At 38.0% G+C, this 18,338-nt stretch overlaps 1 protein-coding gene across 2 annotated transcripts; it reads right to left on the bottom strand.

Annotated features, from left to right (window-relative positions):
• Positions 1–227: 227 nt before the first annotated feature.
• On the bottom strand, positions 228–12,934 carry LOC124862343 (somatostatin receptor type 5-like). Of its 2 annotated transcripts, XM_047356201.1 has the most exons (5): positions 12,680–12,934; positions 5,541–6,234; positions 5,096–5,440; positions 3,782–3,901; positions 228–2,976 (listed from the first exon to the last, which is right to left on the bottom strand). In XM_047356201.1, exons 2-5 carry the CDS (start codon positions 6,213–6,215, stop codon positions 2,917–2,919), a joined length of 1,200 nt encoding a protein of 399 aa, XP_047212157.1. In that variant the 5' UTR covers positions 6,216–6,234; positions 12,680–12,934; the 3' UTR covers positions 228–2,916. The 2 variants fall into 2 exon arrangements, with proteins under 2 accessions (XP_047212157.1, XP_047212158.1); XM_047356202.1 differs by lacking the exon at positions 3,782–3,901.
• Between the last annotated feature and the right edge of the window lie 5,404 nt (positions 12,935–18,338).

Below are 18,338 nucleotides of genomic sequence, written 5' to 3'. Positions count from 1 at the left end.
GAAATGTGTTTCATTTTGTTGACCTCAGTTGTTTCTGGTTTTATTATTTTTATAATAATAGAAACTGAATTTTGTTGTTTCCTTCATTTGCAAACTTTTCAATAACAGAGAATACATTTCACAGCATAAAATCCAGCTGCTTTCCCAGTGTTTGGACAGGTGCTAAGCTTTCAAACTTAAAGTTTCATTAAAGTAAATTAAAATAAGTTATTAGTCTGACATCTCTATTCATAAGATACGTGTATAAGCTTTGCTTTATTGTGGCACGTGTCAGCAGTGATACATTGGAGTAAAGGCAGATATTCATTGATAAAAAGAAAGTACACCTTCTTTCATTAGCTGTACAAAAAACAAAAACAGATTCTACACTGTTATTAGAGATTCAGAAAAAATGAAACCAAAGTGCCTGACATGATATATAAAACAGATCAAATATGTAAGGCTTGTTTAAAAGGGTTACCAGGAGAAAGCCCCCTCTCTCCATAAAGAACAGGAAAGCACAAATTAGATTTGCAAAGCTTCCTCTGAATGCACCTAAAAATGTCTGTACCTTTGAACAGATTTGACCTTGGACATTGACCTTTAGATAGATGACCCTAAAGTGGAAATATCTGTCAATATCAAACTGTCATGGATAGTGGTGGAAGGATGATTTGGAGTTGTTTTGCACCTTAAAGTTATTGAGTTGAGTTTCTTGTATACCAAACTATCAAATATAAGGCAATTTTTCAGGTAGGTAAATCTTCACCAAATTTGAGTCAAACTAAGACGGAAGTCATGTTGTTTCAAGAAACGGGTGGAAAAATGTGTAAAGAAAGGGTCTACCTCGAGTAACTGAAGGAACTGCATGCTGGGGTGAACAGTTTTTCATATTGGCTTCATTTTGTTTAATAGATCATTCCAATGTTTTATCTTTAGCAATTATCTAGTAATTTGTCACTAGACTAACAATTTTGGAAGCTAGTAGAGATCAGAGCATTTTTTATATTTTCTAATTTTGTAAAAACCTTGAACTGAAAGATTTTTTTTTCAAAAATTAGGGTGTAAGAATATTCATAATACCATACTCATTTAATGATTTATGTTCTATGAGCTATGTTCAGAATGACCTTTCATTTCAGAAACCACATTATCACACAAAAAAGAGTGTTGTCTCCTGTCTTATAATCAGTGTATTTACTTGGTTAGGTTTTCAAACAAGCTCAAACATCTTAATATTCGTTCTTAATAAGCGTTCTTAATATTTTGATGGGCTCAGGATACACCTGTGAAGAAATGCCTGTTTCAGTAGAAAAACAAGAAAAAGAGATGTTTTTGTTGTATACGTCATCACATCATCCATCACTTTAACTGCAGAAAATGGAGATAAGACAAAGAGCGAAAAAACACTTGGCTGTCCTATTTCAAGACATTTTTCACATTACAAAAACATGTGTAAAAAATTAACAAGTCAAAATACAGCCCTAGAATGAGGCCCTCTCAAGGCAGCCAGGAGGTTAGTTTTCTCTCTTACTGTTGCAATACAAACCAAAATACTGCAAACATTCCAGACTGAGAACTTGACAATGTAATACATATAATAACAGCTGGCAACAATCAGCTATATATGAGATTATGAACTACAGGTTCTTCATTTTCTCCTAAAACTAAAGCTTTGACTAATTAGAATGTGGACCAACAACATCTGGTACCGGAAGGCAATGTCTGGTACCGGATTGTTGGGGGTCTCTGGGACTGGGTGTGCTTCCAACAGATGCCTTTAGATCCAGTCCAATCAGAATGTGGGGAGCAAGGAGACTTGCTTTCAGGATGCGTTGCTGCCTAGCTGGCAGGGGAGGCTCATCGTGCAGATGAGTGCTGCTGCCTTTTAGGGGGCTGTGATTAATCCTCGACAAAATCTACACAGGTGGCGAGGACCCCCACATGAAAGCAAGCAGGGTGCAAATTTAATCAACAGATAGTTATGTTGTATAAAGATGAGCAGTGTTAGATTATCTGTCAGTGGTCCTTACGTTATGGCTGATTGGGGTAAGGGTAATAACCAATAAATGAATCAAATCTTAGTAGACAAAATGAGCTAAATACCAAACATCTCATTGCTAGGGCCTGACTTTACCAAGGGCATAGGGCAGGGCCTCAAGGTTTTGGGAGCCCCCAAAATATACAATATATACAGTATATACATTTATATACATTTTGAAAACATTGTGCTTTATAGGTTTCCAAAGATGTTCAGGACTATATTACTGAGTTGTTTCAATTTCTTAGACTTGTGGACTATGTAGATAACAAAAGGTAAACTATTTAAAAACCATGGGTTATATGGTAAAGTTAGCATAATGTACATGTCTTTTGCATTGTTTAATTGCTTTTATAATAAGTTGGTTGCCTCAAACAGACACTTGTCCATGAAAGCCCCATCAAGTGCACCACCAATCAACTGATTCCTGCCAGTGAATAAACAAAGCCACTCTGATTTGGTCCTCTAGCGGTGAGCCATTCAACATGACGCATCCTTTGCAGATGTCTTTCAGTGCTAAATAACAGTCAGTATAAAAAAATACAGACACAACGAATGGTATAGACAGCAAATTAAAAGAGCAATATCACTTCTTGAAAAAAAAGACCATACTAAAAGAAACCAAAAAAAAGTAAGTCTGAAGTAATTAAAATCATTTGAAAATTCGATAAGTCTCTCAAAAAATAAATGTTTACAGTCAGTCTGTTGCAGTGTCCAAATACATGAAAATACAAAAAGCAGTGAGTCCAGTGAGCCTCTTAAGAGATGCCCAAGTGAGAGAAGGGGCTAACTGAAATAAAATCAGGAAATTCCATGTCCGTATAAAGCCCCATGGGTAAAATGTCCGAGTTCCTTGTGGCCCACCAGTGCAAGCTGGGTCAGCTAAATGGGACCAATCACTGGCCATTTACTACAGGTTTTAAGGCGAAAGGTTCAATGTCAGGGGTCCTTGTGATCTGCCAACAGTTAGACACAAATATGAGATTAGAAATGGTGGGACACCACAGATCCTATATGCAGCTTTATGAACCATGATGCTTTCATACACAAAGGCTTAATGCTTTGTAAAAGTAAAGATATCTCTTAATCTTTTTTAATCTTTTTATTAGATTAGAATAACAAACTTTAATGTATTTTCTTTGTATTTTATGTGCTAGATCAACACCAAGGAGTGCATAATTGTGAAGTGGAGGTCACATAGTTTTTAACATTTATTTACAAACTGTAATCTGATATGTATTTGTATTCAGTTCCCTGTCCCCAGAGACAATACTGTTTAGAACCAACTTTCCCTACAGTTTTAGCTGCAAGTCTTTTGGGTTTGTGTCTACCTTAGCCAACTGGCTAAAGCTCAATTAGAATACATAGTCCGTGAACAGAAATTTTCAAGTCCTACCGACAATTATGGAGCACATTCGGCAGTCTATGCTTGGATTTAAAGCATTCCATTGTTGCTCTGGCCATTTGCTTCAGGCTATTGTTTTACTGGAAGTCTTAGATCTTCTGCAACCTCAAACAGGTTTTCTTTCATGATTGCCCTGCATTTAGCTCTCTCCATACCCCCATCAAGTCTGACCAGGTTTCATTATGTTTTCTTTTCAACAGAGAAACTTTTTCTACATATTTGTTGTGCTCCCTACATGTCTTGTGGCAAAATGCAAACAGGACATCTTTGTTTTTTTTGTTTTTTACATCAACACTTTTCTATAAAGGCCAGATTTGTGTACCACTAATAGTTGTCCTGACAAAATATTCTCCCACCTGAGCTGTGGTTCTCTGCAGCTCCTCCAACTCATGGTCGCTTCTTTTGGTTAATGTTCTCCTTGACAAGCCTGCAAGGTTAGGCCAAATCTTGGTAGGTTTCCTTTGTCTTTCTATTTTCTGTTGATAGAATGAACAGTGCTCAACAAAATGTTTAAAGCGCCGGATGTTGTTTTGTAACCTAACCCTGACTTAAACTTCTCAACAACTTTATCCTTGACCTTTCTGCTGGCCTTCATGATGCTGCTTCCTCACTAACATTCTCTAACAAACATCTAAGGATTTCACAAAGATCTGTTTATATGTAAAAGAAATTACCCACATGTGGTTTCTCTTTATTAATTAGATGACTTCTGGGCATAGTCGGTTACACTGGAATTATTTAGCAGATCAAGTCTAATGTGGCCTGAATACATATGCACACCACACTTTTCAGATTTGTATTTGTTAAAAACTTCTACCTTATAATTATGTACTCTTTTGTGCTTTTATATTACATACAATCCCAATACGTTGCAATGATGTTTGTGGTTGTAATGTGACAAAATTCAAAAAGCGGGTATGAATACTTTCCAAACATGTAAACATCTAAATTTAAGATTTTCCTCTTTGCCCCAGTTTGTCTTAAATGAGCATAACCCCAGAGAATACTGAAAGATTTTTGGATCCTATTTCATTTCATACAGGGAGAGGTTTAACTTGCATTTTTAAGTGAAGCAGGAAGCTGTTTTCACTCGGAATATTTTTCACATGTAAATATGTCCTTGGATCCATGCAGTTTTCCAGTATTGAATTATTTTAATTCAGAATCATGGCCTTTTTTAAAGGTTCTGTGCTATTGCTGTTGGCTTTCAATCCATATAAAGTATTCTTCAGCTCATCTCAATCTTTAAGGATAGTGAATTCTCCACATAAAGAAATCTCCAGAATTTACCTTAGAAGACATACTGAACTGAGCACCATCGGTGATACAGTATTTCATATATTTTTGATGTAACGCTTAATGTTTGTTTTGTATTTTTAAATGTCATGTCTTTGCACTTTTTCAGTTTTCCTGCAGGGTCACAGAGGAGCTTGTGCCCATGTCCACCGGTCGATGAGTGAGAGGTGGCATACACTGTGGTTAGATCATCAGTCCATCATAGGAAATTAGAGTTAACAATTGATCATTTTGATGGTTGGAGGAAGCTGCATGGAGACAACATGCAAGACGCAAGACGCAACATGCAAGGATGTCCAAATAGGACCTTGTTGCTGTAAGGATATTATGCAGTCTCTATGCAATTTCTGATTGAAAATAAGAACTTTCTTTACCTTATCAATATTCTGTGTGGTCCCCACTGGTTCCGTAGCTTTAGCACTCTTCTTTTTGTAGAAGCAAAACACTTTCTTAAAGCTCTGCTTGAAATTGTCCGACAGGAAACCGTAGAGGACTGGGTTGGCACAGGAGTTTACATAGGTAAGGATTACCAGGGAAAAGTAGACTACTGCAGCAATTTTGTCCTCTGGTATGACATAAAACAGGTTGATAAAGTTGATTGTAAAAAAGGGCAGCCAACAAAGTACAAAGACCACCACTATGATCACCACCATCCGTGTCACCTTGCGCTCTGACTTGCGCCGCTTAGTCAGGCCTGCACGCACGCCTGCAGACTTCACCTGGAAGAGGGAAGATGGTTTGAGACTTTCAGAATGTAAATTTGAGTTTTAAACCCTTTTACCAATTTAAGACAATGAAGAGATTTAAATATTTAATTACCTTGATAATAATAAGTAGATAGCAAAGGGAGATGACAACCAAAGGACCAAAGAAACCCATGATGGATGTGTACAGAATAAAAACAGCTGACCACACGCCTGACGGGTCAGGCCAGCTTATGTTGCAAGTGTCGTACTCCTGCACATGCGAGAACACGGTGACCGGCAACACCATCAGGAAGGAAACAATCCATGCCAGGGCACTGAAAATCTTGGCCACCCATGGCTTCCGCCATTTAGCGCTGCGAATGGGATATACAACAGCGAGGAAGCGATCAATGCTCATCAGCGTCAGACAGAAGGTGGAGGCGAACTGGCTCATGCCATCAGTGGTCATGAACACTTTGCAGAGGAATTCACCAAATGGCCAGTAGAAGAGCACACTTTGGGTCCCTATGAAGGGGATTCCCATGATGTAGAGTTCATCTGCCATAGCTAAATTCAGGATGTACATGTTGGTTACTGTCTTCATTTTGGTGTAGCGGGCCACTATATAGATAACTAATGCGTTACCAAAGAAACCCACAATGAAAACAGTAGTGTAGATCACTGTAGTGACCTCACTGTAGAAAACTGGTGGGGGCGTTTTTACTGAATAATTGCCGTTGGTGGTATTCTCAGACATTATTGTGCCGTTGTAGTTGTTCATGTTGAAGGAGGAACTGCTTATGTCCATGAGTTTATGATGGATTGGCCTAAGAGAGAAAACACATACACACAAGTACGGTTATTATTCATGCTCCACCTGCAGCCATTACCAAGAAAGAAAAACAATTCATGACATTTTGACTGTTTGAGTATTCTGTGAATTCCCAGTTCAGAGAACAGTTACTATGTCAAACGTCTGCATCATACACACTCGACGCAACACAGGTGTGTGTGGTGATCTCTGGGCAAGGGGCCCATATTTACCAAGAGAGGAGAAAAACTTTCCACTGAACTGTCTGGGAACATGGCCAACATGCAATTTCTTATAAAGGGAAATTGCACTTTGTAAGAAGAATGAGATCAGTAAACAGTTTTAATGACACTGTCATTGGATTACATGTCAATAAAGGGGACAGACATAAAACAAAAACGTGGGAAGTGGTTTGAGATTTGGATTGCTTAATGTGTTTATTTATGTTAGCACTAACATTATCAACAAAGAGCAATAGGTCTTCTTAAATTACAATGTCGTTTTTAAAGGTTCAGTACATATGGGTTTTAAAAACTTGTTATATCGTTTTATTGGTGTCATGTATGAAATATCAGTGCTTTTTACAGTTTAAGTGAGCTAATTAGACGTCCCAGTATCAAACATGATCAATGACAGTAGTGAAAAATAGGAGACTGTACGACACTGTGTGTTTTCTAACATATTTGGACATTTGATGTATGATTAAACAATTTAAAACACACTGAGAAATTCCAGAAATTTAAATAAACAATAAAAACTGAAGAAAAAAAGACTGTTAGATGGCTTACAATAGCATCATATTTCATAATATTTCAGCTTTTTCCTGTTTTCATATGACTGTATTTGCTTTGATGAAGGAAATGTCTTGATGTTTGTGCCTTACTAGTAGTGCTAATTGTTGATTATAACTATTAGCTTGGTTATGTTATCTGTCATAATGTCAGGCACTTTCTCGAGATTTATTTGTCAGTTTATGTCTGTTTCTGTTTGGCTTAAAAATGTTACTCAATTGCTTAGTAGAACTGGTTTTAAGAGGGTGGGATCGACCAATCAGACGTTAAAAACATTTAATTATTAGCTGAATATAAGAAGATAGAGCCAGCTTCTCTTCCATGTCAGCCCCTTCAAGCTTTTAGCTTGAAAAGTGAGTTAATCTTCATCAGTGTAGACAGTATATCTGCATTAATTAACTTGATATTAGATGAGAGGATTAGCAGGCCATTGCTATGAAATTTGCATAGCATTTATGTAATTCTCACAGGTATGTGTGATGTTTATAAGGTTATGCTGGCATGTGATTTACTTTGAGTTGGGTTTTATCAGATGCCTTGGAAATGCAGAGGCATATGCAATGGTGTGTATGGGAACTAAATTTTGTGTTGTCAACACTTGAGTTGAGTGATGACTATTTTTAGCCCCTTTAAAGAACCTATTACTACCCTCTTATTGACAATTACACAGTGTTGTGCTATTATTTCACTTCAATTAAATCAATCAAAGCTTCATTTATAAAGTGCTTTAACATACCATAACCAAGTGCTGCACAGGTGAAAAAATAAATAAATAAAAGGCATGCTCTCTGTAGGTAAAAGCTTGTGTAAAGATACATTTTTAAAAGAGATTTAAATTCATTAAGAGTTTTAAATTTTGCACCAGCAGGAGATGGAGAGGAGAGACTGGTCAATCCCAATACAATGGAAATTGCAAAGTCCAGTCTAGACATAAGATGTATCATTCATTTGACATAAAAATATGTATTGTCATTGTACACCCAAACTAGATGCTGAGAAACCCCACAGACAACATCTTCTATTGACAGACTGGGCCAATGGGCATATAAGGTGCTGTAGAGGAAATCCGTAGGGTCCCCCTTAGGGATTTCTCCTGCTTTTGTTTTCTGTTATACTAATTCTGTTATATTTGTTCCAGATTATCAAAAAAAAATTTTATATCAGACCGAGATAACCTGAGTAAATACTTAATGCAGTCTTCAATTGATAATTGTATTTATTAAGGGAGAAAAGCTGCCTCTGCATCAATGTGAAGAATACTAAGGAGATGGTGGTGGATTTCAGAAGAGACAAGCGCCCTCTCTCTCCCCTGCACATAAGAGGAGCAGCTGTGGAAGTGGTCCCCAGCGTCAGGTACCCTGGGTGTGCACAAAAAGCTCAACAAGCTAATAAAGAAGGCTGACTCTGTTCGGGGGACTTCTCTGGAACTTCTGGAGATCATTGTGCATAGAAGGATTCTTCATAAAATGAAGAACATTAAGGAGAACCCTGAGCATCCTCTTAATGAGACTATCCTACAACAACAGAGTGTCTTCAGTCAGAGGCTTCTTCAGATCTGCTGTAAGACGGAGCGCTACAGGAGATCCTTCCTGCCCACAGCCATCAGCATCTACAACGGCTCTTTGAGGAAACCCTCATAATGAGCTACAACAACATTAAATTTCCCTTAGGGATTAATAAAGTATTTTTGAATTGAATATCCAATGACCTCACCTGGAGTGCCAAAATTTCCTTTCTGGTCAGGAAGGCTCACCAGCATCTCTACTTCCTCAGGAAACTGAGGAATGCTGGACTTGGGAGCTCAGTTCTGAGGAGCTTGTACCACTTTGCAGTGGAGAGCTTCCTCTGCACCTGCATCACCGTATGGCATGGCAGCTGCACTGCTGCTGAGAGGAAGGCTCTACAAAGGGTGGTAAAGGCTCCACAGAGGACTGTAGGGAGCAATCTTCCCACCACCTCGGAGGTCTACACATCACGATGCAGGGGGAGGGCCCTCCGCATCATGAAGGACTCCACCCATCCTGCACACAGACTGTTTCAGCCCCTCCCCTCAGGCAGGTGGCTGAGGAGCATTCAGAGCAAGACCACCAGGCTCACAAACAACTTCTTCCCTGAAGCTGTCAGACTGTTGAACTCGAGCCACACTGTGTAGACTCTTTCACTACACACTGACTTGCACCAAACACTTCACCCACCAAAGGTGCAATGTTTCAGTCACTTATAGGTGCAGTATTAAGGACTACCTCATGCTTCACATTTGTATTTAGTACTTTGCAAAGTTAATTTCAGCTTTACTATTTAACTGTGTATATTTCTTTTTTTTTTTTTTGCTCTTCACTGCACATATTTTTACTGATTGCTATTTATTGTTAGATCAAGCTTTGTAAGTTACACTTAGTTTTCTTTTTACCTAAGTATTAGGCTTCTTAACTGGGACCTGAGTCCGAATTTCATACCTTAACATGTAAATGTGAGCTGGTATGACAATAAAAATCCTTGAATCTTTGAATCCTAATTCAGCCACATCTCAGGGTTTGTAAGCATGAATGTCCTGTTTAAGGCCATGCTTCAGCAAATCAATCAGTGTTAAGTCTGGACTTTGAATAGTATACTCTATAAGCTTTAGTTTTTATTTTAATTTTTCAAGTCATTCAGAGGTGGACTTGCAGATGTGTTTTGGATAATTGCCATGCTGCTGTCCTGATGTGTGGGTGTGGAGCAGGTCCAAGGCACAGACAGGATCGTGGGACACACAATAATTTGATAAATAATAATTGAGAACTTATAGGGAGACACAAGGAAAACCAGATGAAGAACACGTAAGATGAATTACAGGTATGAAGGCAGGCAGTGTAACAGAACAATGAGAACCGGTAATCTTAAAAACTAGGGAGATGTGGAGATAGGCATGGAATGTAGGTGTGAGCAATCAGAGAATATGAGAAACAGCTGAGGAGAGTGAAACCGGGGAGCTGAAGGGAGGAGACTAATGAAAACAGGAGCTCAAACACACACACAGAAACACTAGGGAGAATCTAACAGAGATAATACAAAATGTACAAAGAACACAAGAATGAGCTAAAATAGTCACAACTAGAGAACATAAACAACAAGAAAATAAAGAAAACAAATATGAAAGAAACTCAGAACTCAAACACCTAAGTGTGGCAGTGGCGCAGGTGTTATACACGCGGATCATGTACAGAGCCCTTGGTCCTCTATGTTGCTCTCGCAGATTAATGTCCTGGCCCATTAACATTTGCCTCATGTCTTCCCCTTCTCTCTGCTCCATTTCCTGTCACCTCACTTTAGAGGAAATAAAAAATAAAGGCCACTAGTGCCTAAATAAAAATAACCTCGAACAACTAAAGATCATAATAGCTACATGGCCTAAGTGCACCTGAGCTCAGAGTTACAAGCTTATGGGTGGACATTCTCGTTTAGGGTTTTATGGCAGAGAACAGACTTTATGGTCCCATCAATCACAGTGAGTCTTTCAGGCTATTCAAGAACAAAGCTGCTTGAGACTATGACTCTATCACCTCCATGTTTGAAAGTCAACGTTATGTCCTTTGTAATGTCCAACAAGTTCCACTTTTGACTCGTTAGTCAACAGAATATTTTCCCCAAGTCTCTGGATTCACTGAGATGTTCTTTTTTTGAAAAAGTGAAATTGGACTTTGAACACTTTCTGGTCAGCAGTGGTTTCCACCTCAAAACTTTCTTTTGGATGCCATATTTTCACAGTCTCGTTCTTACTGGTTGAAACGTGAACACTGAACTTGACTGAGGCAAGTTAGGGCTGCAGTGCTTCACAAGTTGTTGTTTTGAGTTCTTTTTTGACATCCTCGATAAGCTGTCCATGTGTTCTTGAAGTAATTTTGTTTGACCAGCCCCTCCTGGGAAGTTTCACCACTGGTCCATGTTTTTTTCCATTTATGGGTAATGGCTGTCATTGAGGTTTGACAGACTTATAAAACCTTACAAACACATTTGTAACCCTTTCCAGGCTCATAGATGTCAAAGATAGATGTCCTTGAATTTCTTTAGATAGGGATGTGATGGGTTGCTTATGTTGTTAGGTTAGCAGCCTACTTTTAAAGCAATTTCATGATTATACATGGTAATTACAATTAATTAACTGAACAATAATTCATTAAATAATTTAAAACTGCAGTTTTTATTTACTTGTGTTATCATTCTGTTATTTAAAAACACAGGAAATCAGAAAATATGGCAAGTTTTAGGGGAGGTTTTGGCTAATACTCATAAACTAAGACTTTCCTGACTGAAGGTATTTGTTTCTTTGCTATTTTGTACCTTCATACACCCTAGACTATTACAAATTTATTTTCGAAGCCCCAACATGCTACAATTTAAGTCATTGAGTCATTTGTGAAAAATGTCTACAACAACAAACAAAATAATAGCCAGACATGTGAAGAAGCCATCTGTAACTGGAATTTTTTGTGGATGTATCCATTTATGCATTTGAAGAAAATGTGTTAAACATTTACCAATTTAATTGTGAAACTATCAATGTGCACAATGGATGTGTCACGAAAGACTTAAACATCCTTCACGCCAGATGATTTCTAAGAAAATCCTAAAGACCTGCATATTTTAATTAGATTCTGGTGAAACATTGATCAAATTTTTATGTTTTGACAGTAACTCTATCAGCTAAATGTTTCCGCACATGGAATGCTAAACCTGCAGGCATTATGTTAATCCGTGTTGTCATTATGACAGCAACCGGTTGCCTTAAAACGACAATAATCATATTAGTGTCAGTTGATGGACAGCAACCTTTGAGCCTTTGCCTTCAACAACAGCGACTGGCCCCCCGCCAGAAACACACACAACGATGAGGCGGCTGCAGCTAATGGAGAGTCTGATAGATAATTGCCAGATGTCAAACGTCGCAACCCGAGGCTGTGAAGATGTGTTGCACAAATAAATCTCTTGATGCGAGGACTCGCTGAACCGCGCTCCAAAACACAGGGGTGACGCGCAGCCCGCAGCGTAATGTTGGGAAAACAAACACGAGAAGCCCCTGTCCCCTCCACCCTCCACGGGGTTTTGACATTTTCTGTCCACAAAACTCTAACTGCCAAAGCCCACAACTTTAAAAAGTATTTGGTGAGCGCTCACATGCCTGCCTGGTGGATTTATGCACAAATATTAATTTTACTCCAGGGGATATTTACATTTTTTCCCCTCTTTAACCATATTGTTTCACACACTCTCTTGGGAAATAAACGACGGAAATAAGATTTCATAATTAGGGCAACTGGTAACATCTGTAGGGCGAAAATAAACGATGTGCAAATTCTTTATAGCGTGGGAATAACCAATTATATATATTGTGACAACATTTAGCCACAATATCCAAAATTATGTAGTCTCTTAGATCTTCTGGAAACTAAAGAGAGATCATTATTTGCAAACATTTGATTACATTCATATACGGGTACGGGATATAGGTAATTATGTTTAGAATGAGTAATAATCAAACAAGTGTGGGAACTGTGCAAAATCTCTGTTTGATTTACACTGGGAACGCTGATTTTATTTCTGCCAGTTGGTTACAGGTGAACAAGAATTAGGGCTTAGATTTCACTTTCAGGTATTTTTATGATGTGTGTCGATGGGGATCCGATGACCTACCTGTGAGCTTCAGCGCGCCTCTCTAATATCCAACGAAGTGATTCACGTCTCCAGCGCTCATGCGGTGATGGAATCCTCTTCTGTTCCTCCGCTTCTCTCCCGAGCCTTCATTCAAACACCACCAAACATTCAACTTTTCTCTAATTTTTCTGAAATCATCGAGCTCTAATATCCATTCTGACATGCTCAAACCAAGTTTGAATAAGCTCAAACCTTCACCAGTGAAAACAAGTCAGTGCGTTTCTGCGATGATGGGAAGCCCGTGAACTCAGGGAGCTCTGTCTTTATTTAAGAAGGGAACACGTCATACAGCGTTTGGATTTAAAAGTCCCTCCCACGGCTGGTTGTCAACACCTCCAAGACCAGTTGGCATAAATTAAATGACACTAAGTGGTTTTCTTTTCTTTTCTTGGCGCATTTCAAATCTAACCACCCACTAAAATAACAATTCCCTCTTGTATTGATTCAGTCAGATCTGAATAGATGAGTCTAAGTCCTGAAGGTGCTTGGGAAAAAAAAGAAATGAGGGTGAATTGTGAGAACAGACAAGCAGGATGGGGATTTCATGGTAAGTGTCTGGGAAAGCTCAAGCCATTAGTTTTATGTTGCCCTTATCCCTGTCAATGCAGCATTAACATCAGGCTGCTGCACATAATGGCATACGAAATGCTCTGCCTATCTCCCTGTCTTCTCATTTGTGTCTTCTCATCTGATGTACTAAAGAAGGGACAATGGGAAGTTGAGGATGCCTTATGATTTATGGAGCTTCTTCCACCAGTTCAGATCAAGGGATTTATGAGGCTTAGCTTTCCCCTGAAGGAACAGCTGTGACTCTCTGGGTGCCAGGGTAATGTTTTGGCCCAGTTGTACAAAATTTTTACTGGTCAAGGAGAAAAACATGCTTGTCTAAATTCTGAAAACACGTGTTTTATTTTGGTCTTGACAGGCCTAGAGACCCCTTTGCTGTACAAACTCGGATCCAGTTTAATTCAGCTAATATACAGTATAAATAGTAGGGAGACCAGGGGCTCAAGCTTTACTAATGTGGTGAATAAAATCCATTTGTTGATTATGGAAAGTTCCTTCATCCATCCACTGTTTGTTGCTTAAACAACTTGGAAAAACCACAGGTTCCTCTCACTGACGGCAATATAGGAGAGCCAAAGGTGTCCCCAGGCCAGAGGGGATAAATAATACCTCGAGCAAGTTCCATGTTAACCCAGGGGTCCCTTCTCAGTGGCGTGCATCAAGAAATACCTCAAATAGAAAGCGCCAAGGAAGTATTCTGAGCTCAGCTTATTCTTTTGGCCGTGATCCAGATCTAATGAGCGTAGGTGAGGGTTGGAATGTAGACAGATGGGTAAATCAAGATCTTTACATTTTGGCTCTGCTTTTTCTTTTAGAATCAGAATATTCTTTACTGTCATTGTCACAATTACAACAAAATTGAGAAAAAAAACTGTCTGCTCTGTGCATGAGCAATGAATAATGTAAAATAAAAACACATGTACATACATACTTATTGCACATTCCCATTTGAATAGAATAGAATAGAATAGAATAGAATAGAATAGAATAGAATATCTTTGGGCACTGCGATCATATCAGAGTGGTGTTTGCCACCGACAGCTTGAAGCTGGCTGGAATTGATCGCTGTCTAGTTAAATCTAGTCCAACTTGTGTGTGTGTGTGTGTGAAACAGAGGAGCTTTCTAAAGCTAAACCGATATTCTTCCTTTGATAATAAAGGAAACAGAGACAGAGATTTTAAATGAGGGGTGAGAAACGACAGACGTCTAAAGAAGCGACCATGTGGCGAACTCTGTGTCTTAAGGTCAATGCATAAAAAGCAACCTGGGACTCCAAATGCAATCACTCAGTGTGTGTGCCTGCATGTTTTATCTGATAATTACACATCACTGTCGGCTGTAGACATCTCATCTGTCTACACAAGGCTTTGTCTCAGTTTTATTATACACAATTTATAATTTCAAAGACTTAGATGTCAGGACAGACTGTTCTTATTGACCAGCAGTTTATATCTGTGTGTCATCCTGTAAAGTTTGAGATATAGCTTTTCATTTAATTGTATTTTAGAGTGGTTGCAGGAATTGATTTAATACAGTTCTGATCATTTTTTCAGTCTCTAAAGCTAAAAATATATCAAAGTATTATGTGCCTTGGCTGACAATTAAAGCATGAAATACAGTGTCTTGTAAAACTAGTCATACCCATTGAAGCTGAGTGAAGCACCCAAGAGACTCATGATAACTCAGAAGGAGAAGCAGAGATTGACAGCTCATGTGGGAGACTCTGGAAGAGAAAACTAGCTGCTCACTCACTCTACAGATCTGACCTCCATTTAAGAGTGGCGAGAGAAATGTTAAAGAAAAGCCAAAGGTTTATAAAGGACAAAGCGAAGGTATGGAAGAAGATGCTCTGGTCAGATGAGACCAAAATTTTACTTTTTGTCCCAACATGCTAAACTCTATATTTAGCTGAAAGTCACTGCAAAAGGTTTTACAAAGTCTTTGGTGTAAATATGAATGCACACTAACTTTTTGAATTTTTATTGGAAGAAAATATATAAAACCCTGAATACTTGTATTATATTGTTATGTACTACTTTGTGTTTGTCTATAGCATAAAAACTCATTAAAATCCATTGTACAGTTTTATGTTGACAAAAACTAAAAAAGTTCATATGCATATGAATAATTTTTATATGCATTGAAAAATTCTAATATAGACAAGAAACTGTTGCATGTAAACCCTAATAAAGTAGGGTATTTATATAGGGATTTACGTTTGTTGCACTTGTGTTTGAAACAATTAACGAGGCTGTTTGTCCCCAGAAAGACTCCAGATGGCGCTGTAGCCTGCCGTGGACATTACCATGCAAGACACAAGTCGATTTAACTGGCAGCATGTAGGCTGACAGAGATGACATATCTTTTTACATACATGGGGTTATGTGTAAATTAGTTCAGCAGACAACTGTGTCTGTGTCAGTTGGACCTGAAAGAGAGTTTCAGCAGTTAAATGTGTTTAACCTCAAAATGTTAACAACATACATGAATAATCTCATTTACCCTAGGTGAGCTGCTGAATTATTAAGGCATTGTTCAATATTATCCAATATAAGACAATTAAAATTGGACGATATTTGATTTATTTTGCCTCAAGCAGAAGAGTTGCTGGTGTGCTGTTCACAAGTGATTGTAGAAAGAAGCAGGAGATGGATACACAGATAGAGCCTCCTCTGCAGTGATGTGGGTGCTGCTATGGTCTGTAAAGGTGAAAAGCTGAGCTGAAAAGCAAAGTTCCAGATTTACTGGTTTATCTGGATTCTTACCCTCTCCTATGGTTAGGAGGTACGCATCATGAGCAAAGATCAAGGTTTTGGATATAAGCAGCCGAATTAAGCTTCCTACGTAGGGTGAGGAGCTTGGAACCGAACAACTTCTCCTACGTATTGATGGTTCAGTTAACTGTTCAAGAAAACTGCTGTTCAGAACTTGGCAGGAGCAATTTATATATGCCTTCAGACCTGTGAACGCCTAAAAAATACATCTCAGATAAGAAGCGATTAAATAAACAATTAAGTTCTCACAAACAGTTTCAGATTTTTGGAGTTTTAAGGAAATTGTGAAGCCTGGTGCTGCAGTTATTTGGCAAAACAAATTTGCATTTTTGTATTTTTTTCATAGGTCATATGTTTATGAAAAAACAACTTTAACAGACGTGAACTAAGCTGCTGTGGGTGTGAGCAAAGCAGAGTGAGGAACAACACCGATGATTTACACAGATAATCAAAGCTACTACACTCAAAGCTGTCTATAATTATCTTTCTACCACCTGACCTGGGTTTACTTGATTATCCATCATCATTGGCCAGCCATCTGAATCAAATCAGATAACATTTTTAAAGCAGTTAAAAATCCTCCTATTGTAAAAGAGATTACGGTCTTAGATTTTCAGATCCAAATACTTTGACTTCTCAGCACCACAGGGTGGGATTTTTCTGAGAAAACAACATATGTCAGCTGCAAAGTCATAGCTGCTGCTAAAAAGGAAACATAAATATGCAGTGGGTTAGGATTTTGTTCTTCTGCAAGGGATTTTCATCCTAAAATGGCAAGGCTACAGTACTGTGCAAAGGTTTGCATGCACCAAACCTTCTTTAAGTTTTTTTCAGGTCAGTAGTTCTTCAGGCCTGGGAAGGTTTTCATGATTTCCCTTTCACTTCAGTACATGACAATTTTCAGAGGATTTTTTTGTTTTTGTTTTTTTAAATGCAAGCAGAAGCATGGAATAAAAAAAACCTATATCCTATATCTGAAATTATATTGAAAATGAATGAATAATATTGTTTAATTTTTTTGCTGAATGTCAAGTCAGTTGAGCAAATTCAAAAACTCAAAAAGTATATTCTTTATTTCCAAAATAAACCCAAACTAATGAAATACATTTTCATGACCTGGTTCCAGTAGGTAATTGACATCAATAGAAAATTATATTCTTATTCACCACATACAGCACTGTATAAAAGCGTTCACATACCTTGAACTTTTGCACATTTCATTGGTATTTTGAGTGACAAATTTGCATAAAGTAGCACATAAATGTAAAACAGAATGAAAATGTTTCATGGTTTTTAAAATTTTAGAGCCGCCTTTATTCTAATGCCTCTACATAAAATCCAGTTCAACCAGTTTGTGTTTAGTCACCTAATTTGTAAATACAGTCATCCTGTACATAAATACAGCTGCTCAGTGATCACATCATCTTCATATGTTAGAATGGCCCAGTTAAAATTCAGACTTAAATTCAATGTTGCAACATTTGAAAATGAATTTTTACAGACTTTACCCATGAAATCAGACTGAACTTAAGCTATTTTTACAAAACAGTCTAAGACAATAATAACTGTGTCTTTTTAGCAGTTTACTCCAGTCCAGATTCACAGACTGTTCGTCCTTTTGAAGATTGTTCCAGTACATTCGGGAAGATGTGAAGTTTAAAACATAAAGTGTTTAATTCAATTGTTCCTTGTGTAAACTAAATCCGATTAGAGTCTCCTATCTGTGGTTTTCTACCATTGATAGTCTGTTCGCATAAATGCGTTCATTGTCAGACTGACATGAGAAGAACAGCAGCCTTTTCACACTTGAGTTACTCAATTTGACCTGAGATCACTCACACAGATTGGAGTACCAGGTGACACAATAGCTCTGGGATTAGGAGTCCAATTTTGATGACGTATTTTAAAGTTTCCAATTGGTAAAAAAAGAACAGAAGTAATTGAGGTCATATTTTCTGGCTTTTCAGAAGACTGAAAGGGAAAAATGCCTTTTAACAGACTTGTCTCTATAAGCTGCAGCTACTTCCTGATTAAGGGATTTGATTTTCCACTTTTCCCACACAGGCTTCTGGAATGCCTGTGCTGTCTATTTGGACTCTAACTTAATGCATAGTTTTCTCTCTTTGACTTCTCCTTTTCCTTCGTTTTTTCTGCACCTATTGATGTCTTCAGAGTAAATACAATTTTTTTATGATGACGAGAGTGAACTTTTTAACAAAAAAGTCACACAGTAGTTATGTCACCACAACCAGTGTCACTCTGGTACTCTAGTTATAAAGACTAATATTTTTGTTAT

The sequence above is a fragment of the Girardinichthys multiradiatus genome, chromosome X, assembly GCF_021462225.1.
Source record: "Girardinichthys multiradiatus isolate DD_20200921_A chromosome X, DD_fGirMul_XY1, whole genome shotgun sequence".
Lineage (NCBI taxonomy): Eukaryota > Metazoa > Chordata > Actinopteri > Cyprinodontiformes > Goodeidae > Girardinichthys > Girardinichthys multiradiatus.
Note: the sequence above shows the minus strand (reverse complement) of the source record. Positions and strands in the feature narration are given on the sequence as shown.